Genomic DNA, 25830 nt, shown 5'->3' with positions numbered 1-25830 from the left:
TTTTAACCTGTTCCACAATTAAAACTTCCCCTGTTCCAGTGTTCCCATATATCAAAGTTTGTCAGACTAGACACCCTTAAGTTATTAACAAATTTTCAGCTTGCTATTAATTAATTTTTTTTTTTCATACGCGGAATCCAGACCTATAAATAATTCTAGGATGTCTCACGAATGTGATGATGCAAAAAAATCTCATGGGAATATTTTTTCCAACGAACCCGCCGTTTTCGTCTTGTCTATAACGACTTATGGTCTGTCTAGGCGATCTACAATCGCACTGTGGATTTTCCGCACGACCCCATTTGAACAGAGAATCGGCACATTTACCATGTCCGGTACGTATGCGATTAAGCCTCGCCAAGGTGGACCGGTGCAGACCCGATCCGATGAAACCCTGGGTTGGGGTGGATATCTGAATATAGTCTGCTGCTATTGTTGGCATCCATCTTGTGGACCATTGCCTTTGTATATCATAGGAATCACCAATTTTTCGGGCAGATCTGATTGGAGGATTTCTAGACCTCAGTCGATGGTGCTCTTTTGAAATGTCTGGTATGTCTTGATTGGTAATTGTATGTTGGCTTCAATTGTCTGGTACTCTCTCACTAATGCTGCTGTACGGAGTAGATCTGGTGGAACAATATTGCTCAAAGTAGGCAGCCATCTCACTGGGGTTGATTTTATTGTTCCAGTGATTATTCTCATGGTTTGATTAAGTTGGACATCGATTTTGTTTGTATGTGCACTATTTAACCATACTGGTTCACAATATTCTGCCACTGAACAAACCAAAGCTAGAGCAGAGGTCCGAAGAGTATCTGCAGAAGCACCCCAAGTTGTTCCAGCAAGTTTTGTTATTAGCCCGATCAGGGAACACCAAATTTTACGAAAACCTCCAAAAAAATAAAGGAAGGATGAAAATTTGGGAGTAGGTAGTTGAAATTGTCTATTATTATATAAGAAAAAGTTTACAATTCTACATCCCTCCATTTTACAAAAATTGGGAAATACGGGGTGAAAAATATTGTCTCGGGAGTGAAAAAATATACGTTCAAAATAGGCCCGGAATTGGATAAAATGACTAATTCTAAGCAACTTTTGTTCTATAGAGTTTTTTCACTAAGTCAATACTTTTCGAGTTATTTTCGAGTGAATATTTCATTTTTAACAAAAAAAAAACATGTTTTTGGACAATTTTTCGGATATAACTCTTCTTCTTCTTTCTCGAAACTCCTTATGCCCCTCAGGGGCATCGGAGGTCGTAGATAACTCAAAAAGTAAATATTCTAGCGAAAAAATATTCTTAGTAAAAATATACCTTATAAAAAATTGAAAAAAATGGTGTACGCGTAACGTCTGCAGTCCCAGTAGAAGCAGAGTTGTAGCTAATGAAAAGTAGGTTCTTCTTCGTCAAATTCCAAATCGAATATTTCAATGTGAAATAACCAAAAAACAGCACTTTTAAGGGAAAATTCATTATAACTTTTTTAAAGTGTTTAAAAAAGGATTTCTGTTTTAAACATTAAAAATTAGTGAGTTACGCTCAAAATATTGTTGGTCCCTTTTATTTTTTGGTACAAAAATCGCGAAAATCACCCCCTAATTAGCTTCCCAAATAAAATTAATCATTACCCCTTCACAAGTTACTTTACTTATGTATTGTTTATATTATCTACAAGTTTCATTGGTTCAAAGTGCTCATTTTTGAAAAAAAATGGGTTTAAAATAAAACATTTTTTTAAATTTTGAATAAAAATGGAATTGTTCATGGAATTAACTTAAAAATTATTAGTAATACCAAAAATCTGAATGAGTAATAAAATGTACGTTTTGCTTTTCTGAATATTTTTTCTTTTTTAGTTTCTTTGTTAGACAAAAATTGGTTATGCTATGGCTGTTCAAAATTTGCCTAAACTCGTGATTAATTACTCGTTCAAGCCATTTTAACTACAGCTTTTTCAAAAATAAGCACTCTGAACCGATAAAACTTACAGATCATATAAATAATACATACGCAAAGTAACTTGTGAAGTGGTAATGATAAAATTTATTTGTGATGCTATTTAGGGGGTGATTTTCGCGATTTTTTTACCAAAATATAGAAGGGACCAACAATATTTTGAGCGTAACTCACTTACTTTTAATGTTACAAGTTTTTTTTTTAAAGAAAAATAAACCTTTTTTTAAACACTTTAAAAAAGTTGAAATGAATTTTCCCCCAAAAGTGCTCCGTTTTTGGGTTATTTCACATTGAAATATTCGATTTGGAATTTGATGAAAAAGAACCTACTTTTCATTAGCTACAACTCTGCTTCTACTGGGTCTACAGACCTTAAGCATACACCATTTTTTTTTTCAGTTTTTTATAAGCTATATTTTTGCTAAGAATATTTTTTTCTCTGAAATACTTACTTTTTGAGTTATCTCCGAAAAACCGTCAAAAACATGTTTTTTTTTCTGTTAAAAATGAAGATATTCACTTGCAAATAACTCGAAAAGTATTGACTTAGGGAAAAACTCTATAGAACAAAAGTTGCTTAGAATTAGTCATTTTATCAAATTCCGAACTTATTTTGAATGTATATTTTTCACCTTCGAGAGGGCGGTATTCCCCTCCATTTTTGAAAAATGGAGGGGATGTAGAATTGTAAACTTTTTCTTATATAATAATAGACAATTTCAACTACCTATTCCCAAATTTTCATCCTTCCTTTATTTTTTTGGGGGTCAGATTGTTCTTTGATCGGGCTATATTATATTGTTTCTTGTTCTCAGTTTACCGGCTGCGTTTGTAAGATGGCTTTTGAAGGTGAGTGTTCTATCAAGTGTGACGCCTAGATATTTGGGGTTGTTGTTATGTTTGATAGCTGCATCATTTAGAGTTACATTGTATGATCACTAATGTATCATCATCATCCAGCCCTATGCGTTCAAAGTTGAACATAGATCTCCCCTAATTTCTTCCAGTTCTGTCTGTCTTAAGCTTGCTGCAACCAATTGCCAGCGACCCTTTTGATGTCGTCTCTTCATCGTGTAGGTGGTCTACCTCTACTTCTTCTGTCTGCTCGTGGTCTAGACACTGTTATTTTTTGGGTCCCTGAGTGTCAGTCCAAGTAGTGACCGTTCCATTCTTCTTTGGGCCACTCTAAGTTTGGTTGCTCTGGCCTGGGTTAACGACAGTGTCGACATTGGTCGCACGTCTTCTTTTTCAAATAATTTGGCATGCTGCTCTTGAAGATATCTGATATAACACTAGTATATAAACAAACAAAATCTAGAACTCACTCCTCTTTACAACAAATTCATATGAAAATTGATCTGAAATAGGCCATGTGATTTTTACGTATTTACAAGTTTGTTTGGAACGTTTTATAAGCTTGACATGCCGATGTACGTCAGATTTAGGAAGCTCATCAGCATTAGATTCGAATGGTTTGAAAAAAATCGAAGAGGACTGTTGTCTACTTTCAAATTCGTCTAAAAACTTGGCAGATGGCATTCAGTCGTTAAGCAGGGTCTCATATTATTATCAATTTGACTGACTGCCATTTGCTGATTGTGTAAAAACTACTGTAGATAGAAATCTATGTTATGGACATAAATAAGCATACCTAGGTTTTAGATGATCGTTTTAGTATCTAGTGTATATGAATTTTATTATTAACTTTATCTATATATGTCAGTGTATATATCGAATTAGTGGTTCTTTTTAATGAGGACCAATTTAGAGATGTTTAAAGTTCCTATGATGAAACATAATTGTTGACATTATTATTGAAAGTATTTGGAATCACCTGAGAATGCAAGCAATGATACTTTTTCCTTGTTGCCCCAGAAAACGAAGCATTTAAAAGTCGAAAAATTACTGGCCGCTGTTCTTCAACTAGAATATCTAGAGGAAGTCAATAGAACAGTCGTAGCACCTCGTGGGTATCAAAATTTTTGGTGCGTCATAGTTTTTTATTAACATTTAAGCAAAAAACAGACTTTTAACTTATTTCAATATTGTGAAAAAACTATGCAATGTAGATGAAAAAGTTTAACAAATAATTGTCTTGACAATACTTGCTCTTTAAAATGAGATTTTCTAAATTAAAAAATGTTTATAAACAAAAAAGTTATTGAAAATTCAACCAGAAAGTAAGCAGTTTTTTTTATTTCTTGTTTGTATTTTTTCGTAAAATGTTTACTTTAGGTGTAAAATGCAAATAAACAATTTAAAATGCCTAAAAATGGGGATTTTATCTTCTTTTGCGTGAATAATAAATAAACTGACATGCCATATAAACTCAAAATGGAATTGCTCATCTTGAAAATACTTATTTTCATTCCATATTTTTTGTTTTTTTTTTTTAATTCGATGCCCAAACTACTGAAAAATTGCCTCAAATAACGCTAAAATTCATTCTGCATCAATTATTTGTAAGTACCTAAATAATTAAAATGAATAAACTTTTTTAAAAACGTGAAAATTTGAGACATTACAAAGACAATGAAACCAAAAAAGTTCTTTTAAACGTTGACAACGGATCTATACAGTCATTTAAAAATGATCTTTTTACTCGATCGAGCGGGTCCATCTTTTGCGCATAATAATCATTTATAAACATTTTTTAATTCCGAAAATCTCATTTTAAGGGGGGTGTGGTTTGAAATCAACATATCAAGCACATTTTGTGAATTTTTTTCAAAGCTATGGTAGAAATATTTTATTTTTAAATTAAATAAATATATTAAGAACAATTCAAGAAATATTTAAAAAAAATTAAATCCAAAATATTGAAAAATAAGCCATTGGTGACAAATTTTGTCAGGTAACATCAGAACTCGTCGCTGGATCATACGAAACAAAAAATTCAAAATTATTTAACTAGCTTATGAGTTTCACGAAGTAACGAGTTTTTTTATTTTTAATGATTTTTGAACTTTTGGTATCACCCAAAAGTCAAAGATACGAAATTTTTGGTAAAAATTTTGTGAAAACCAACAAATTTATTATTGTTGGACAAAAAATAAGCACAAAATGTAAAATATCTCGACGGTGTTACCTCACGAAATGTCTAAAGAAAATCTGTGCAAAATTTCAGGTAGATCGGTCAAGTAGTTTTTCAGTTACAATGTCCACCGCATTTGAAAAAGCAGTTTTGAGAAAAATGCGTTTAAAGTTTTGACAACTGCTTCTTCATCTTCTTATTTGTCTGTCAAATCTTAAAGTGATGCACATTGGAATATGTTTTCTGAATCGCGGAGTAATCTACAAAAAAGAGGGAGAACAGTTGTTGAACGTTTCTCACTACGCTCAAGCGTGCTTTTTAAAGAGCAAGTAGTTTCAAGAAAGTCGTCTGTTGAACATTTTCATCTACAATGCGTAGTTTTCTCTCAATATTGAAATGACTGAAAAAGTCCCTTTTTTGTTAAAATGTTAATAACCAGCCATGACGCAGTAAAAATTTCGAGACCGATGAGATGGCACGTCTTTTCTATTGAGTTCCAGAGATATTCCAGTTGAAACATAGCTATCAGTAATTTTTAGACTTTTCAAGAGCATTTTTCCTTTTCTGGAGTATGTTTCCAAAGAATAAAGAAGGTACCTAAGTATGTGTGAGTGATAAGAGATTTAGAATTTTGCCAAGGAAATCGTCTCATTACCTGTATTAGGGTCATTTTAAATTTTTTGCAATTATTCGTTATTATTTAACAAATGTTAGACTGACAGTAATACTTTTATTTATTTAAAGACCTAAATATTACCCAACACGAATAGGGTCTGTTTTTATTTTTAGTTTTACACACATATATTTACCACACTTTTTACTGAAAGTGTAAGATATAAGTATATTTGTACCGTTTGTTATTATTCAAGTAAATCGTCTTTTTAAAAAATGTCGCAGATCAATATTGTCTATTGTTTTAAATGTACAAATTTATAACAATCAGTAAGTTTGTAAATTTGAATAAATGGTTTATTTACTTCAAAGATATACATATGTAATAGCTAAATCATCTAAATAGGTCGCTGGTTCAAATCCGGCTCGAAGGACCAAATTTTATGTTGAAATGACTTGAATTTGTTTACACTTTTTATTGAACTTAATTACAACTGAATTTAATTACAAAATATGAAATTTATTGCACGGTCGTGAGTACTGAAACTTGAAAAAATGTTTAGTTGTGCAGAAAAGGAGCAGGTGCAGGAAAATTGCATATAGATAGAGAATAAAGAGACAGACAGCAATCAAGAACCTTTTGTCTTCTGTCTTCTATACTTTCACTTCGCTATGTATTGTTGCTTTTTTAACAGTTTTTCTTTCACGATTTTCAAACTTCGACCTTCATTCGTTGTGATCCGGATTCTTACTGAGTGTGGCCATCTTCCGATGACCAGTTGCATTATCTATCTAGTCACATTAGCTGAGATCTCCGTTACTCATAGCTTTGGCTATAATAATGTTGTCAGGATTCTCTTGGGCATCATCTTTTGCTTATTCCTGCTAGATGTTAGTTATGCACTCTTTATTTTTCTCGATATTCGGCATTTACCCATTAACCCGTCAACAAATCCCGGGCCTAAATAGTAAAAGAACATTTCAATGCTTTTCTATACCGCCTCTGTAAAACGAGCTATCTTTGCCTTCAAAATACGCTTCAGTTTCGCCGATTACTTCCTCATTGGAGCGATATTTCTTGCCACGGAGCATTTTTAGATCGGGAAAACGGTGGTAATCGCTAGGGGCCAACGTACATCCCTGTTGGACGCCACGTTTGATTTTGATATCATCTGATTCTCCTACCTGATTTTGATATCATCTGTCTCTGTACAGATAGACGATGTTTGACGCATTAACACCAACTTTAACAGTAACAGACCCAATTCTTTAAGTTTTGTCTCTATGAAAAAACTCGTTTATATTTCTATTACCTTTTTATTGTTTGTCTGTTCTAATTTGTTCAAAAAAAAATAATTATATGATTTTGTTTGATTTTTTGTTTTCTTCATGTAGTATAGAGGACAGAAGAGGTTGCATGATGATGATGATTAGTATAGTACTCAGAAAAATACACTGCCAAAATTTTGACAATAGTCACATGAACTTCTATTAAATCTTTCCTCGTTTCTTCATTATATTTCGCTTGATTTTCTGAAAATATTTCGTTAAATTCTATAAACTCACCTCTTAAAAACTTGCACTGGCATGTGCACATATTGTTACAAAAGGTTTTTTGTCTTCAGGTATGCCAACATTGAAATATTTAGAGAAAGTCCTTAAAATTTAAGAACTAAAAGAGAGTTGAATAGCGATCATTTAAAATTATTTATATCAAATTCTATTACCATCGAAGTTTATCGTCTCTTTTTAGTTTCCCCAGCTTTTGCATAAGTGTTCTTATCTTTGTTTCCAAAGATACTTATTTACTTTACCGTTTTGCTCTACGGAAAAATAGAGCCCTATCACTCTCTTCCAAGTATCACGGTCTTATGTCTAATGCCCCCTTCTTTTGACGCCAAACTGCTGAAGGTTTTTCTCAAAAGTTGTCTTTCCTAAATCAATACAACTGAAGATTTTCTATCCAGTCTTCCAAGAACATGAGTTGAGTATAAGATTAGCTGCCTCATAGATATTAAAGACTAATGTATAAATATAAAATCTATATTTTTGAACATTACATCATTAAGAAGGCCCACAAGCATATGCCCCAGATTAATTTCATGAAAAGTTAGATGTGTATAAGTCCATATTTATCTGCAAAAGGTTTTGCTTCATTGTACTAAAAAGGCAAAATCTTTTGGAGCTATGTATGTTAGTTTTTGTGTACCTTATACCACAGTATACATAACAATAAGTAGTTCCAGTCTGACGCGGTACCTTTGATCTCTTGAGGTACAAATTTGTTGACCTTGACGCCATATTGTGTGAGGGCAAATCTGGCATGGCGCTGCACATATGGATGCGACAGAGCCGATTTTGATTTATTTTGCAAAAATTTTTAACGAAATTGATACGTGCATATATGTACGGTGGACCAATTTCAAAACTATCTTCTTTTCTTCTTCATTTTTCAGGAAATTGTTAGGTATACTGTGGTTGTACATTTTAAACTTTCGATTTCTTATTGGTTAAACATTTTTTAAATACATATTGGAGTATACGAAAATATCTTTGAACTAAATAGACCAACCATTAACATATTTGTGAATATATAAGTATAGGAAACGTCCACAAGTAGATTTAACAACCAATGCACATATCCACTAATTGTTGTACAGTTTTATTAAATTTTAAATTTACCTATGGACATTTCCAAGAAATACATCATATCAGTGTACGTTAGTGTAAAATACATTATCTTAAAAATCAATGAGCTAATAAAGTGTGATGTCATACGAGAAGTCCAATATTAAGGTTTATAAATAAACTTCTAATTCCATCTAAAATATTACATATTTCACATATTTATTACTGGATAAGTTACGACGAAATGGACGGTTGTCTATTTTTGTACAATATTTAATCATAATAAGCATGTATCCAAAAAGTTCTATTCAATTTTTATTGTCTAATTCGATTGGATTTTGATAATATTTTAAGGTTGTTTTAGTATCGAATCTCTCCATGTAGGAGCATAGACGTATAATACCTAGACTGGGCGCTGCAATCTAAAATTGTTCTCCCAGTGCGACAGAGAAAAATATTGTAAGCAGGGTATGCATCTCTTTCTAATCTTCGGCAGTGGGAAAGTCACGTGGTCGATTAGAAAGAGATGCCCCTGCTTACAACATTCTTCTCTGTAGCACTGGGGGAACAGTTTTAGAACTCTCAATAGTTTGTGGAGCTCTTGGATCTGGTTCAATCTTCAATTGATCAGTGAATTTCTGCCTACACAAATCTGATGTGTATGTCAGTCTCTTCTTCCGTTTCGCATTTTCTGCAACATGGTTCATTTTAACTTTTTAATCCCTCCGGTATTGATGTGACCGAGAGTTTTTTATCAAAATTCTTAATTATTTTCTTCATCTAAATTTGCCCTTAAGTTTCTCTCCATTTCTTTTGATCTAATAGCCGCTTAGCTGACTGTATAAATGTTGATTGTCTTTACTTTGGAGTCTCCATTCATCCATTCAGAATTTCATCAATAGGTACAGTCCACCAAAGCAAAAACTTCAGCCTGGAACATAGTTGTATATCTGTTGGTTTAGACTGCGTAAGATTTATTATTACGTTTGCCCAAAAATTGATGATCCAATACAATGGTCAGTTTTAGATCCATCAATGAACCATATTAAGTCCCCATTAATGTTTGGGACTTTTGTTCTCTAGGTAGATGATATAATTATGTTAATCTTCCCTCTAAAGATTAGTTCTGGTGTCATCATACCTGAATTTTCTTACTTTACTTGTTAAAGTTTCATAATATTTACTGAAAAAACTGTTACCTTCCTTTTCCATTCACATTTTCCTTTTTTGTTTACCTCCACCGTCCCATAGGCAATAAATATATCGTGTCGTTGATGTGTGTTCACTACAAGAAACAATCTTTGTGCGCGTTTTGGAAATAATATCAATATTCAAAACTAAAACCAAATATGGCATTAAATTAGCTTACTTTAGCACGATAGTTAAAAACCAGCCAAAAAAATGAACCACTTCTGTAGCAATATGTGCGATGAAGTTATGAAGTACTCATTGTTAGACTGTCACTACTTTTGAGTTAGTGGTATTGCCAACTGTTGTGGAAAATATAGTGTGTTTGCACTAATTCGCATAATATCGTAGTTAATTTCGTCTTATTAATCCAAAACAATTTAAAGCAACAAATAAAATATACATTTCTCTCACAAATGATTTACTTTTAAATATTTTAGCTTAAAATTTTCCATAAAAGCAAAATATATTGTCTTGTAATTATTAAAAAAAAAACCTTATTTTGTAGAATATTTTGTGGATAACTCCTTGAATATGTTTATTATTGTACAAAATTCGAATATAACATTATTTATAAAAAATGCTATGAATAAAATTGAAATGAAGTAGTTACGTTTTATGAACTTTTACATGAAATTACCAGTTTATTTGAAAATGTTCATATATGATACAATCTTCTCGAATGAAGTCACGACCAAATTAGCCCATGGAAACTCTTTGATTTTGAAAATTCGGTGTAATGACATTTTACAAATTTGTATTTCGATTCCCTAGAATATTAGTAATGTAGGTATATGTGTGTAGGGAGCGTAGCGTAAAGAAGAAGCTCATTACAAAAAGTTCCAGCTGTTTGGGATCCAAATTTCGAAAATGTACGATTCATATAAAGTATAAGTATTGATTTTTAGAAGACTTATAAAAATTAGAAAGTGAATTTCCTGAAAAATGTGTAAGACCCTATTCAGACGTGTATTATATGCAACTGTGGTCTAGGCAATAACATGTATATTATTTTCATTAAAGAAATGGATTCATATATTTCTGGTATTTTATTGTTTTCGCCATATTTTCCATTTTCCTTTTAGGATAAACCTGTGGTAATCCTTAGGTAATATCGTTGTAATTATGGACCTTAAGAAGGAATTTGGCAGGGTCAAATTAAAGGACAAAATTAAAGGATAAAATTTAATGCTAAAATAGGCAAAGAGCCTAGCCTACACCCCACAATCGGTAAACACAGCCTTCACAATATATCCAACGGCAATAGCTTAAGACTCGCAGAAACTGCAGCAGCTATAGCTGCTGCAGTATATTATTATGCTGCTATATATATATATATATATATATATATATATATATATATATATATATATATATATATATATAAAAGAAAGATAAAAAAAAGAAAGATTATATATATATATATATATATATATATATATATATATATATATATATATATAGTGGCTAAACACCCCTTTAGGGGTTACGCCGCTTACGCTCTCTAGATCTATGGTTTGAAGTAGATCAGTCCTCATGTTCGTTATTTCATTTTCTCGGTTATTTTTCTCCACTCTTTCCTGTCTCTGGTTTTTCCTTTCCAATGTCGTATTCTCGCCTCGTTGAGATCACTTACTACTTCTTGTAACCATGTAGATCTTAGTCTTCCACGTCTTCTTTTGCCAGCTGGTGTCCATTCCAATATTGAGAATATCGTCGTAGTTGATCGGGATCTCCATATGTGTCCTAGCCATTTTGCTCTTTGCTGTTTTATTTTACACACTATATCCTCCTTAATTTCTTCCAGTAGTCCAAGGTTCGTTTTTTGTCTAAATTCATTGTCACTTATTTTTAAAACAATACAAACAAACGACCATATTACGCGAAACCAAATTGACCACATCATTGTAGATGTCCGACATGGGAACAATATCATAGACGTAAGAAGCCTCAGAGGATTTAGACGGAGACACAGATCATTATTTAGTCAGAGCAAAAGTAAAATCCAGAATATCTCGCCACAAATACAACAAAACGACAATGAACCCACAATTAGTCCAGGAACCGAAGCATTTCACCTCGCAATTTTTACAGAATGGATCGATTTGCTTGAAAATTTGAGAATAAGTAGTGGATAGTTCAAGGATCAAAATCTATATGATGCCGAAAGGCGCTTTTACCATAGGGGCGGTTGCCACCCCATCTTAGGGGTGGAAATTTTTTATTATATTTTGACTGAAAAAGTTGATAAAAACATTCATTATTCGCGGTGTGCAAGTACTTGGAGGCGATACGAGAAACGATCGTGCGAGAATAGCGGAGAAATATTGTAACTTTCTTAAATAATTCATTGTCAATTGAAATTGTCAAATTGACGTATATTTCATATCTACTGTCAATGAAGAAGAAACATTATATATTGCTCCACAATATTGATATGATATGCAATTATTATATAAAGGTAATGTAATTAATTGTATTTTGCTTGCATTTCTGCATTTTAATAACTAATTGTATTTACTACATACAATTATTTACGTTTTAATAACATAACCTGAATATTATTTTTTCTTCTTATTGTGTTTTTGAACTATGGCCTTGACAATTATCCAGCAACCAGGACCATATGATTGGCCAATATAATTAAAAGTGCGAATAAAAGTGCAGAGCGAAGAAACCAGGTGTCGCTTTTCCGAACTTGCACGGTCCCAATAATCAAAAAATGTCTTATACATTTTTTTGATAAAATTAATACTTTTCGATTTATTCGCTATCGAAAGTGTGAGTTTTATACACAAAAAATCAATGTTTTTCGATATATACGCATTTACCATTCACTCAATTTTTGCCGCAGAAAATTTTTTTTAAACCAAGTTCTAGGGAATTGAATAACCTACAATTTTATATTGAAACATTTGTTCGTACCTCTGATGCTAATCTTTATATTCTGAAGAAAATGGAATTTTTTACCAAGCTACAGAAATTCGTTCTTCGCTTTTAACTCCTGTTTTTTAAAAACTTATCATTCTAAGCCAGTCAAACTTCTAGAATCTAATAATAATACATAAATAAAGAAGAATAAATAAGGCCAATTACTAAAAACAAAGCTAACTTACATTATTATGCTTCCAATTGGATTTCTTTTTTTTTCAAAAATATATATTGATTTTTTAACCGTAACCTTTTTAATTTTTATCTTAGAAAGTTTGGTAAAAAATAATTTTGTAGGTTTTTACAAGATCTATAAGACTATTAATATTAAATCCTTTTAAAATCCTCAGTCGCAAAAAGTGGTGACTTTGAAAGGGTTGGTAAAGGTGATTTTTGCATGTTATTACAAGATTTAATTGTCAATAGTTCACTTAATTTTTACCGTAGAAAAAATTTTTTCAAATCAGTTTCTTGGGAATTAAATAAGCTACAATTTCATATTTAAATATTTTGTCGTATCTCTGATGATAATCTTTCTATTCTGAAGAAAAGGGAATTCTTTACCAAACTTCAAAAATTCGATATTTGCTTTTGACCCCATTTTTTTTTAAACTTATCATTCTAAACCAGTTAAACTTCTAGAACCTATTAATAATACATAAATAAAGAAGACAAATAAGGTCAATGACTAATTAATCAGGCTGGTGATTAGGGGTTTGCTTTCAATCACTTTTTCGCTGAAAAATATAGGGTCTGACATTCTTTTCATTATAAGCCACTTAATTTTTGAGCTAAAGACTTTTTTTATTTCTGGAGATAGATATTTTTAAATACTTCAAATTAGTTTAAACACATTATCCTCGAAAAATGCATAGTTTTCCCGTCTTTTGACTTTGAAACTACAATATTTAGCATTTGACCAAGAAGAGCTTTTTTTAGCATTTGGGTAAACGAGACACTAAATCCGGATGAAGAAATTAAAACTCGTATAGAAATTGCAAGAGGAGCATTTATGAAACTTAGATCTATTCTGAGCAACTCTCAGCTGAACTTACAACTAAGAATCAAGTTCCTAAAATGTTATGTGTATCCTGTATTACTATATGGATGTGAAACCTGGATCATGAAGGTTAACATGATGAACAAATTAGAAGCCTTTGAGATGTGGTCGTATCGTAGAATGCTCAGAATATCTTGGGTTCAACGCATTTCAAACAGAGAAGTCTTAAACAGAGTAGGTCAAGGCGAAGGTGACTTAATGAAGATGATAAAAAAGAGAAAACTTGAATATCTGGGGCATATAATGAGAGGTAGCAGATACAGGATGCTGCAGTTAATACTCAAAGGAAAGATCGACGGAAAAAGGGGAATTGGTCGAAAGAAATATTCATGGCTCCGAAACCTTCGTCAATGGACTGGCTTATCAGCAGATCAATTGACCCGTGTTGAGCTGCCCCCCCCCCCCACTTGCAAAAATTAAAAAACAAATAGCCCTGATTTATGAGCTCTCATATTCCGCAAACTAAAAATTTTGAGCTCGTTCCACTGAGCAGGAATTTGATACTGTAGTGGGGGGGGGGCTGAGTCAGCCCCCCCACTACTTAAAAATAGGAATATTGAATTGGTTTTTGCGGCAGAATTACGAGCTATTTATGAGGTCTTGAAATTATATAGTTTCGATTTTTGAGCTCATCCCCTTCACCCCCAAACAACCCTTTAATTGATTTAACTTAAGAGAACAATGCTGAAAAAACTTAAAATATATCGTATTGCGGATATAATTCCTATAGCGTATATACTCTAAGAATAAACTATTAAATCACGTGCATTTCGATTATTGAGCTACAACCCCTTCGCAAGAAAACCACCCTGTCTTCCCGGCTTAAGAGAAAGTTGTAATTAAAATGCATTAAATTAATTATTTGGCGACTACATATCATTTAATAATTTATAAGCTTCCAAATTACGCGCATTTAAATCAGTAAATTGCAATTTATTTTGTATAGTGCAGTCACTGAAAGTAAAAATCAACGATTACCTTCAATTTCGATGAACCTTCATCGATTTTCACGAAAATTGGTCAGTGGTTAGATTATACCTCAAGAAACAAAGGTGACATGGTACCACCTTGCGCCTTTACCCTGAGGGTGGAAATTCGCCCCTTCTCGGGGGTGAAAATTATTTTATAAAAAATAACTGCACAAATCTATAAAAGAACAAATTATAAGCAAAATTTATTATATAAAGTTATTAAAATAAGTCAATACTTTTTAAGTTATTAAAGATCAAAAATTTTAATTATTCGTGAAAAAAATGCATGTTTTGAAGCGGTTTTCCGTAAATCACTGAAAAACTGTAAGTTTTTACAAAAAAGTTAATAGTAGTTTTACTCGTATAACTTATATTCTAAGAATAAACTCTTAAATCACGCGCCTTTCGATTATTGAGCTACAACCCCTTCGCAAGAAAACCATCCCATATTCCCGGCTTAAGAGAGAGTTGTACTTAAAATAATTTATATTAATTATTTGGCGACTACATATCGTTTAATGATATGAGCTCGCAAAATATACGCATCTCAATTATTGAATTGCCATTTTCTTTCTATAGTGCAGTCACTGAGGGTAAAAATCAACTATGACCTTCGATTTCGGTAAATCTCCTGATCTCGATTTCGGTAAATCTCTTGATAGGTATTTCTAAGTACTTTGACAAGTATTTAGTACCTAAGTGTTATAAAATGTATTTCTTTCGCGTTATTTAAGATTGAATCCTTAGATTTAAACAGTCGCAGAAAAAAATATACATTTAATTACCAATTGCTTACTTTAAATTAACATTAAAGGGTTTTTCAAGTAAGCAATTTATTATATTTTTTATTGGCTTCAATTTAAGTGATGAACACTTTTTTGTAAAAACTTACAGTTTTTGAGTATTTATGAAAAATCGCTTTAAAGCATGCATTTTCTTTCACAGAAATTAAAATATTTGATCTTTAATAACTCAAAAATATTGATTTATTTTAGTCACATTATATAACAAATTTTGCTTACAATTTGTCCCTTTCTCAATTTGTGGGGTTATTTTTAATAAAGTAATTTTCACCCCCGAGAAGGGGTGACATATACCCCAGGTTAAAACCCCAAGTTGTTATTGTAAATTCGTGAAAATGAATGGAGATTTACCGAAATCGAAGGTTTACCTCATAAATTATTAAACGATATGTAGTCGCCAAATAATTAATTTAAATTATTTTAAGTACAACTCTCTCTTAAGCCGGGAATATGGGATGGTTTTCTTGCGAAGGGGTTGTAGCTCTATAATCGAAAGGCGCGTGATTTAAGGGTTTATTCTTAGAATATAAGCTATACGAATTAAACTACTATTAACTTTTTTGTAAAAACTTACAGTTTTTCAGTGGTTTACGAAAAACCGCTTCATAACATGCATTTTTTTCACGAATAATTAAAATCTTTGATCTTTAATAACTTAAAAAGTATTGACTTATTTTATTAACTTTATATAATAAATTTTGCTTTTAATTTGTTCTTTTATTGATTTGTGCAGTTATTTTTAATAAAATAATTTTCACCCCCGAGAAGGGGCGGTATCCACCCTCAGGGTAAAGGCGCAAGGTGGTACCATGTCACCTTTGTTTCTTGACGTATCCTCTAACAACTGCCCAATTTTCGTGAAAATCGATGAAGGTTCATCGAAATTGAAGGTAATCGTTGATTTTTACTTTCAGTGACTGCACTATACAAAATAAATTGCAATTTACTGATCTAAATGCGCGTAATTTGGAAGCTTATAAATTATTCAATGATATGTAGTCGCCAAATAATTAGTTTAATGCATTTTAAGTACAACTTTCTCTTAAGCCGGGAAGAGGGTGGTTTTCTTGCGAAGAGGTTGTAGCTCAATAATCGAAATGCACGTGATTTAATAGTTTATTCTTAGAGTATATAAGCTATAGGAATTATATCCGCAATACGATATATTTTAAGTTTCCTCAGCATTTTTCTCTTAAGTTAAATCAATTAAAGGGTTGTTTTGGGGTGAAGGGGATGAGCTCAAAAATCGAAACTATATAATTTCAAGAGCTCATAAATAGCTCGTAATTCTGCCGCAAAAACCAATTCAATATTCCTATTTTTAAGTAGTGGGGGGGCTGACTCAGCCCCCCCCCCCCCATTAATGTATCAAATTCCTGCTCAGTGGAACGAGCTCAAAATTTTTAGTTTGCGGAATATGAGAGCTCATAAATAGCTCATAAATCAGGGCTATCTGTTTTTTGATTTTTGCAAGTGGGGGGGGGGGCAGCTCAACACGGGTGATCAATTGTTACATGCCGCACAAGATCGAGAACGATATCGGCAAATTGTTATGGAAGCTACCCACGCCTAAAAATTTGGGCACGGTACTTAAAGAACAAGAAGAAGAAGAGCTAACATATCGCACCTTGAAAACCATAGGGCAGTAACTGCAAAAATCATAATATTGAGTTATGAGCATTTTAAGTTTTTGTAAAGTTAATTTTATTTACTGTAATTCCAAAAATTAAGCTGCAAACCTGGTATTTGGCACAATTGTCTTTAATTTTACATATTTTTATATGAATTAACAGTACGTAAAATTTCCCCCAGGAAATAGGTATTTTTGCACATACGACCATATGGTTTTAAAAAATATATCAATTTTCGCACATGATACAGTAAAAATTCATATAAAATAACAGTTTTTTTTATTGATTGTACTTATTTATTACAAATTTTTAGTGTTAACACTTAATCAAAGTCTTGCATATTATAATCTGTCGCTTATATAATGTCTGTCGGTTATAATTCGCTTTTCTTTTGGGATAAACCCATCTGCAGTACGACGTTGTATACAGTGGCGGCTCGTGATTTTGACAATAGGGGAGGCTATACCTAACTGTAAAATATCTAGACAAATTTGCACTAACAAAAAAATGAGCCAAAAAATGTAATTATAGGCCTCATCTTTTGACCATTTTTTATTTACATTTCATAATATCATCCTAATTCATAATTTCATGATATCATCATTTTAAAAATAGTTACCCAAGCAGCAAGAGTTAGTCGAATATACGTCGATACTAAGTCATTTGTAGACCTTGACGTCGATCGACCTTAAAACGACATCGATTAGGTGTCGATTTGTAGACGTCTTTTCGACATCATAATATAGACGTTGATTTAACGTCGATTGTAGGGCGGTAGAATTTATCGACCAAAAATGAACGTTGAAAAGACGTTATGAAAGTAACCATCAATATTATAGTTATTTGATATAGAAATATCTATAAATCAAACTGAAAATAGACATTAGACAAACGAATGCGTAGGTACTCTATAATGTACCAATACTTCGCGCGTCAATTCTAAAGTTTAGTTCAAAGTAAAAACACAGTAAAACACCAGAGGTACAAAGCAAAACAACATTATTTTAATCGTTAGACCTATAAATTTAATATTAGTACCTATAACAATGATTTCACTCATCGATCTTCAAAAAACTTATCATTAAATAAATTCAAATTTTGCGCGAAACTTTCTCATTGAGTTGTCATAACGGCGAAAAAGGTCCTGTCCACAGAATATCGAGTTCATTTTTTTAACCAATCAAATTATTATTACTTTGAAATACTATGTAGTGATTGGCTAAAAAAAGTCTTGCCGCTATCTGTGTATTTTGGATGACAATTGACGTTTTTGACAGTCAAATCAAACAAAATGGCTTTGTTGGTTATGGTGGTGTATGCCGTCTTCCGTTAGTTTACGTTTTCCTGTTTTTCTTGATCCATCGTGTTCAAGGAGTTCGCTTTTTTCCATCCATTGGCTCCTCGTTTATTAAATTAGTTTATATTTGGATTATTTCTTATTTCATCGTCTTTTGGTAGGCAAGAAGCAACTGAAATACAAACACCGACTCTGAACGAGTCTCTAAATTTTGATAATAGTCTTCAGGATACAAATGGTAAGTTCTTTTATTTATGGGAGTAATTTTGCACAACACTACCTTATTGATTTGCCAAAAATATTGTTGGTTTAAAGCACACCGTAAAAATTGACTTGAAAAAGCTTCCAATAGTGTAACAAATCATCTAATTTTTATAGTTGTTATTACTGATACTATTAATGTAAATGGTCAAATTGTGTTTTCCCCAAACTTACAATTTTTTATGGGCATAGGTACAACCAACGATATAGGTACACAATGTTAGCATGCATTCATTATAAGTATCAATGAATAATTGCAAAAAACTAATGGAAAACCTTCTGTACTTTATTCAATGTGTTGTAAATATGTTTTGTTTCTAGGATTGAAGGTTCTACTTAAACATATATTAACAATTAAGGAACAGAACAGAAAAATTCTAAATATTTTGGAGAAATCAAAACCATTTAAAAATTCAGATTTACCTGATGACTTCAAAATAAAATTGCCAATAGAATCCTTACAAGACCTGGAAGAACTAGAGATATGTTTGGCAGAAGAAGAGAACTTCAACACTTTTGTAAGTTGTATACATCTTGTACCCAATTGTAGAAATTAAGAAAATTTAAATTTTTTGCTGATTTGTTTATAATAGAAAATTATTCCCTTAATAAACTTTCTTTGTATAAATTAAAAGAAATTAGTTGCACCTTAATGTAAAATAACTTTTTTTTAATTTATATTTTTTTAGAAATCAAACTGTGCCTCAATTTCAAACCTGAAAGATGTTACCCAGAAGAATAATAGGATATTAAGATCTCTTTTGACAGATAATATTGCGAAGCATTTTAATTACTTCGGTAACAACTGGCGGCATGACAGAGTATCAAATAAGCGACCATTTAATTAACTGCGCTTAAACAAAGTGGTTCTAGGTGAGTTGCTCTAGGGTAGAGCGCTGGTTAAAACATGCTCCTAACCGTAACAAGAAAAATTACTAATTTGGAATTGTTTTAATTTTAGTTTTTTATTTGATTAAACATGCAAAGGTTTTATAAAGAATCTGTAGGTGAACGCCAAATGTGTAGGAGGGTGGCTAAGGAACTTAAAAATACGATTGAAGGTCTTAATAGTAATTTAAATCAGGCTTCTTCCCTTGTTAGTAAAACAGTAGTACATAGTGATACCGTTAATATAATTTCTAGTACTGATGTCACTAGAAGTAATTTAAATCAGACTTCTTCACTTGTTAGTAAAACAGTAGTAGATAGTGATTCCGTTAATATAATTTCTAGTACTGATGTCACCAACTCTAAAGTTAGTTCTGAAAATTTAATTAATAGTAATAATATTAGTGAAATTGAAAATGACACGAGCATAGAATCTGACTTTGAAATGGATTTAGAGTTAATAAGTTGTTTAGATAATGCAAGTAACTCCAATAAATTTCAAAAAAACTCTTACGACTTACATGGTGAACTAAAGAGATGGGCAATTCGTAACAAAGTCACTCATAGTACAGTAACTGATCTTCTTCATGTGTTAGTTCCAGTTCATCCAGAATTACCTCTGAGTTCTAAGACTCTTTTGAACACACCAACTACTATTACCTTAAAAAAAAAACTAACTTCAGGCAGTTATGTTCATTTTGGATTGGAAAATTATCTTAAATTCTATATTTCTACAAATGATTCAATAATTTCAAACGATATTCTAATATCTTTTAATATTGATGGTTTACCTCTTTTTAAAAGCTCTTCAGTGCAGTTTTGGCCTATCTTGGGTTTAATTGTAAATAGCAGTATAAAAGTGAAACCATTCGCTATAGGTGTTTTTTGTGGAAATTCTAAACCTAGCCCACTGGCTGATTATTTGAATGACTTTATTAATGATCTTAAATTTTTACTGGAGAATGGTCTAACCTTTAAAGATAAAGAATATAGGATACATGTTCATAGTTTCATTTGTGATGCTCCAGCTCGAGCCTTTATAAAATGTATAAAATCGCACAACGGTTATTCAGGGTGTGATAAATGTACTGAAGAAGGAGACTACTTTAAACATAGGATGATTTTTAATAACATTTTGGCACCAAGGAGATCGGATCAGTCATTTTTGCTAAAATCTGATCAGAATCATCATACTGGAATTTCACCTTTGGAAGTCTTAAATATAGGATTGGTTTCAAAATTTCCAATTGACTCTATGCATTGTTTATACTTAGGTGTTATGAAAAAACTTCTTCTCACATGGATATGTGGTGACTTGCGTGTTCGGTTATGTGGTAGGGATGTTACAAACATATCAGAAAACTTAATTTTTTATGGAAAATTTGTTGTCTCAGAGTTCAATAGAAAACCTCGAAGTCTTTCAGAGGTAGCTCGTTTTAAAGCAACAGAATTTAGAACTCTTTTGCTTTATTTAGGAGTCCTAGTTTTAAAAAATATTGATAAGGCTATGTATGAACACTTTCTTCTATTGCATTCTTCTGTTACTATCCTGTTATCTAAAAGGCACTTAGCAAATTTTGGTTGTGATGTTCCTAGAAAATTACTGGACTGCTTTATAACCCATTCCAAAGACCTGTATGGATTAGAGTTTTTAATTTATAATGTTCATGTATTGTGTCACTTGAGTGAAGAAGCTCGGTTGTTTGGTCCATTGGACCAGATTTCTGCTTTTCCTTTTGAAAACTATTTAAATGAAATAAAAAAGTCAGTGAAATCGCCTAATAAACCATTAGAACAATTGTTTTGTCGCCTGACAGAAGCTAATACTATATCAGTAATTAATGATAGTGTCACAAAGAAATGTGAAATTCAACATTTTAATGGTCCACTGTTACATTTATCTTTTAATTCTACTAAACAGTATAATAAGCTTAAATATAATAATATTGTGTATACTGTAGAAGCACATTCCAATGTCAACTGTTATTGTCTAAACAACGAATATTGTGTAATAAAAATTAATAACATAGTTAATGCTAAAAATGAATATTTTTTAATAGGTCAAAAGTTTACATCTTACGAATCTTTCTATAATTACCCTTTTGAATCAAAATCACTTAATATTTGCATCGTAAGTAAACTACTTCAAAATATGGAACTTTTTAATCTCGACAGTATAATTACAAAATGTATGTTATTCCCTCTTGATCCACCCAACAACAGTAAATGGTTATCATTTCCTTTATTATAAAGTAAATATTTTAGCATTATTATGGAAAAAACAAACTTCGGCAGACTTTTACAAAAATAAATGTTACTTTTAATGGAGGAGGGTATACTTTTAAGAGGGACATTTGGCCATTTATGAAAAAAAATTAAATTCTTTCAAACATTTAGAAATGAGCAATGTAAAAGTACATTTTTATTTTTTCGAATCTAAAATAAATTAAATAAAAATAGTAATAAATTAAAGTCTTCTATCAGATATTGTCAAAATTGTAAAGTGGCAACATATGGTTTTTAAGGGTGCATTTAAATTTAAAATGGTGGGAAAATCAAAATTGTAAACCGTTAAATTCCTTTCATAAATTCTTAACCAAAATACTTCATAGAATACCTCGCATATTTTTCCATGTTGAATTAAAATATCGTTGTCAAAAAATAGTTTGATGAAATTTGGTGATATTTCACTGAAGCGCAATAACTGTCTTTACAAAGTAATTTTTAAGAACGATATTTTATTGCAACATGGACTAAGTAAGATAGGTATTCTATGAAGTATTTTGGTTAAGAATTTATGAAAGGAATTTAAATGGTTTGCATTTTTCGTTTTCATCCCATTTTTAACGTAACCGCATCCTTAAATTATTGATGACTAATTGTTAAAGTTGTCATTTCCTTTGAATCACATCCCGCCATGACTATTTAAACATATTATTTTGAAAAATTAGCTTGCATATAAAAAAATTAATAATTATCTTGTGTTCTGCCGAATATTTGTTTTAAAATTTTATTTCGATAAAAAAATATTTGAAAAACAAAACAAAAATAAAAATTCCAATATTCGAATGGTCGTAAGTATTTTTTTTTTAATATAAACACAAGTTTTTAAGGATAAGTATAAAATTTGCAAGATGTTGATGTATAAAATGTAACATCTTTATTTAAAAATAGTCAAAAAATTTAAAAATAAAAATATTCTCGATTATGTTCAAATTTTTAATGAATTAAATTTTTTGACTATTTAAAAAAGTATGTTTTACACATCAATATTTTGCAAATTTTATGAAAAAGATTATTATTAAAAAGTTATATTTATTAAAAAAAAATACTTATTTATGACCATTCAAATATTATTTTTAAATAGCCATGGGGATGCGATTCAAGATTTTCAAAAAGATACATTGTCAAGTATGATACATCACTAGATTTGAAATTTTGTGAAGAACAAAATTGTCACAAAAAAATTATCTCATTTCCGGTTAAACCGGAAGTAATAATTGAAGCACCGCCAAAAGCTGAATATTTATGTGATTTCAAAATAATCCGTTTATTAACAAAAAAGTTATTCACTGTTACCTGATCTCGTCACCAGGTATATCTTAGCCACCCTACCTGCCATTTGCTTTACAAAGTTTCTTGTATTTTATATCCATATGTCATTTTACAAAGTTTTTTGTATTTTATATAATAAAAGTTTTGACAGAGTTTTTGATTTTTTTACTATTTGACACAGGTTACGTTTGTTAGAGCAGCAGTTGCTAATCGGAAGACACATGCCCTGTTTATTTTTTAACTTGAAAATGCTAAAAATGAAGTGCATGTACATCCAATTGACGACTGAAAGCTGCCATTCGAAGAAACTATACCTGCGATAAATAACTTCCAACGTCTATTGTACGTCTATATAACGTTATCAGTGAGGTATATCTCGTCGTCGATTAAACGTCATAAGTCGACGTCGTTTCAACTATGACATTGTGCCGTCGAATTCACGTTGAACCGACCGTTGTTTCGACGTATTTGGACGTCGAGTAGTGACATACATTCGACGTCTCTTCGACTGACTCTTGCTGCTTGGGTAGTCTAATAGTAAAAGTTTAATACCAAAGTTTGTGTCGTTTATTTGTTAACAATTCCATCTATTTGTAAATAGATACCTATGCATATCAAAATAAATACAGATTTGAAGTTTTGCAGTCCATACATAATGAAGCTTCAAATTTTTTAAAATACTCAACTGAATTTTTTTAATTCTAAACGCGGCCTACTGCGAATTCAAAAACACGATAAATTACTGATATTTTGCTTTGAGTTAGAGATATCGGAAAAAGTTATTTGAGCAAGTTGTTCCAAATATTATTATAACCCCACATACCAAATTTCATAACAAAATTCGCACTTTTAGATTTTTCATTATATTTAGTCAAGACCCTAAAATTCGTTGTTCCGAGACGCACCCAACCACCCAACGGAGCTGAGAAGCTATTCTGCCTCCCTTGGTATATCTCCAGGCAGCGTGTGATGGCGCCGTAGATGCCACTGTTAGGAGACCGGGTCTCCGTAAACGCCTGCTGCGCTGCACGGAGCATTAGCAACGGCGAATGCTGGGCTTTTCGGCTCCGTTCGTGCATCTCGGGATAACCCAGGGTCCTGCCTACAATAATATGTAATAAAACTGAGACGTGATCATGCGTTCTAATGCTAATGCTCCGTACGTATGGATAATTAGTGATAATATGGAATTTACACGTTGTATAATAGTGAGAGTAATATTGTTGTTTTCGCGATTCATGATAAACAAAACAGTATAGAGTGTGTAAAAAATTTATGGGGAGGCTGAGCCTCCCTTGCCTCCTCTGACGAGCCGCCACTGGTTGTATATCAATTTGTTATAGTCTTGTCGCTTATTTCCAGTGTTGCAATCAAATCTCTATGCAGCACTCTATGTTTTGTTGCATTCAAAGGATGTTTCCTTAGTAGATCTTGCTTTCATTTTACGAGCTTGGGTCACATTTTGCACATATTGCCATATAGATCTGGGGTTTTGTTCCAATTTTAGAACCGTAGAGCATCAACTACTGCAGATAATGCCTGATGGTATAAAAAGAAGAATCGATTTTTGACAAAAGCCATAGAGATGTATCTTTCTGGTGCCGAACTTAAAATTTTTTGCAGACGCTGCTATATAGCATTAAAAAATAGATTTTTTTCCTATTAGACTGCATTCAAAGGTCATTTCATGAAAAAATTGCAGATATTGCCATATGGTTTTCAAGGTGCGATATAATAAAGTATAGCTCGATTACTATTGGTCTTAAAGAAAATTAAAAAAAAAACGGTTTTGTTGATTTTTCAAAAGGTACATTTTTGTTAAGCAAAGTTGTTTTGATAAAACGAAAACTTTTTGAGTTATTTGCAGAAAACTGATTAAAAACATTAATTTTTTTAATATAAAACTAACATTTTCGATAGCGAATAAATCGAAAACTATTAATTTTATCAAAAAAATATATAGAACATTTTTTGGTTAGAATGAATGTTTTTACCAACTTTTGCGGTCAAAATATAATAAAAAAATTTCACCCCCGACATGGGGTGGCAACCACCCCCATGGTAAAAGCGCCTTTCGGCATCATGTAGATTTTGATCCTAGGACTATCCACTCCCTTACTCTCAAATTTTCAAGCAAATCGATCCATTCTGTAAAAATTGCGAGGTTGTGTCCTATTTTAAGCTTCATTACTTGGACTAAATGGAACCATAGATATATAATACTCTAGATTGCGCCCTGCGATCTTAAAATGGGTGACGGTTGCGACAGAGATAAATGAGCCTATTTGGTCGGTAGTCTCTTTTTAATTTAAGGGGAATAAGGCTTTTCATCGATTGTCATTTGTTTCGAGCTTCTGTCATATGTCACATAATATTAATATATCTACGGCATACGTCTTTGGTTTGTATTATTGCATATACCAATAACGTATGTCGTAGATATATTAATATTATGTAACACATGACAGAAGCTCGAAACAAATGACTGGGAATGAAAAGCCCTATATCGACGACGTGAATATCCCACTTTATCGAGTAATATGTGTTGACAGTTGGAGCGGGTGGTGACGGGAAATGGTCTTTGGTCTTCGGACGTGGATAATCGTGGTTCGAATCCCATGCCAACTTTACTTTTTTTATTTTTATTTAATCAATATTGCGTTTATTAGATATTTTTACATCTGAAAAATGGACCTAAGTAAATCTAGCAGATAATAAATGTATGTATAGTAAGTTAATATTGGAATACATAATTTGTGAACTGCATAGTAAAATAAAAGTCATTCGTTATTAATATAAATTCGTCCTTATTCGAATGATGTAAATGTTTGTTTTGCTTCTACTTTTTTAAAAAATTGTAAAAATAGTTTCATAAATAAAAATAATGTCTAATTACTTATAATTGAATCGGTCATTTCAAAAAAAGACAAAGTCCACAATTTTCAGAAACTAACTTTTTGAGAGGAATAGAAATATAGGAATAGGAATAGAATAAGATAAACGTTGTGTGC

The 25830-nt window shown here is 31.7% G+C and overlaps 1 protein-coding gene across 1 annotated transcript; it reads left to right on the top strand.

Moving 5' to 3' along the window:
- The first annotated feature begins 18026 nt into the window (after nt 1–18026).
- Nucleotides 18027–22972, top strand: LOC126889458 (uncharacterized). Its single transcript, XM_050657776.1, has 3 exons — nt 18027–18353; nt 18698–18894; nt 19066–22972. Exon 3 carries the CDS (start codon nt 19356–19358, stop codon nt 21513–21515), a length of 2160 nt encoding a protein of 719 aa, XP_050513733.1. The 5' UTR covers nt 18027–18353; nt 18698–18894; nt 19066–19355; the 3' UTR covers nt 21516–22972.
- The last annotated feature ends 2858 nt before the right edge of the window (nt 22973–25830 follow it).

The sequence above is a fragment of the Diabrotica virgifera genome, chromosome 8, assembly GCF_917563875.1.
Source record: "Diabrotica virgifera virgifera chromosome 8, PGI_DIABVI_V3a".
NCBI lineage: Eukaryota > Metazoa > Arthropoda > Insecta > Coleoptera > Chrysomelidae > Diabrotica > Diabrotica virgifera.
This window is presented reverse-complemented; position numbering and strand designations above follow the sequence as displayed.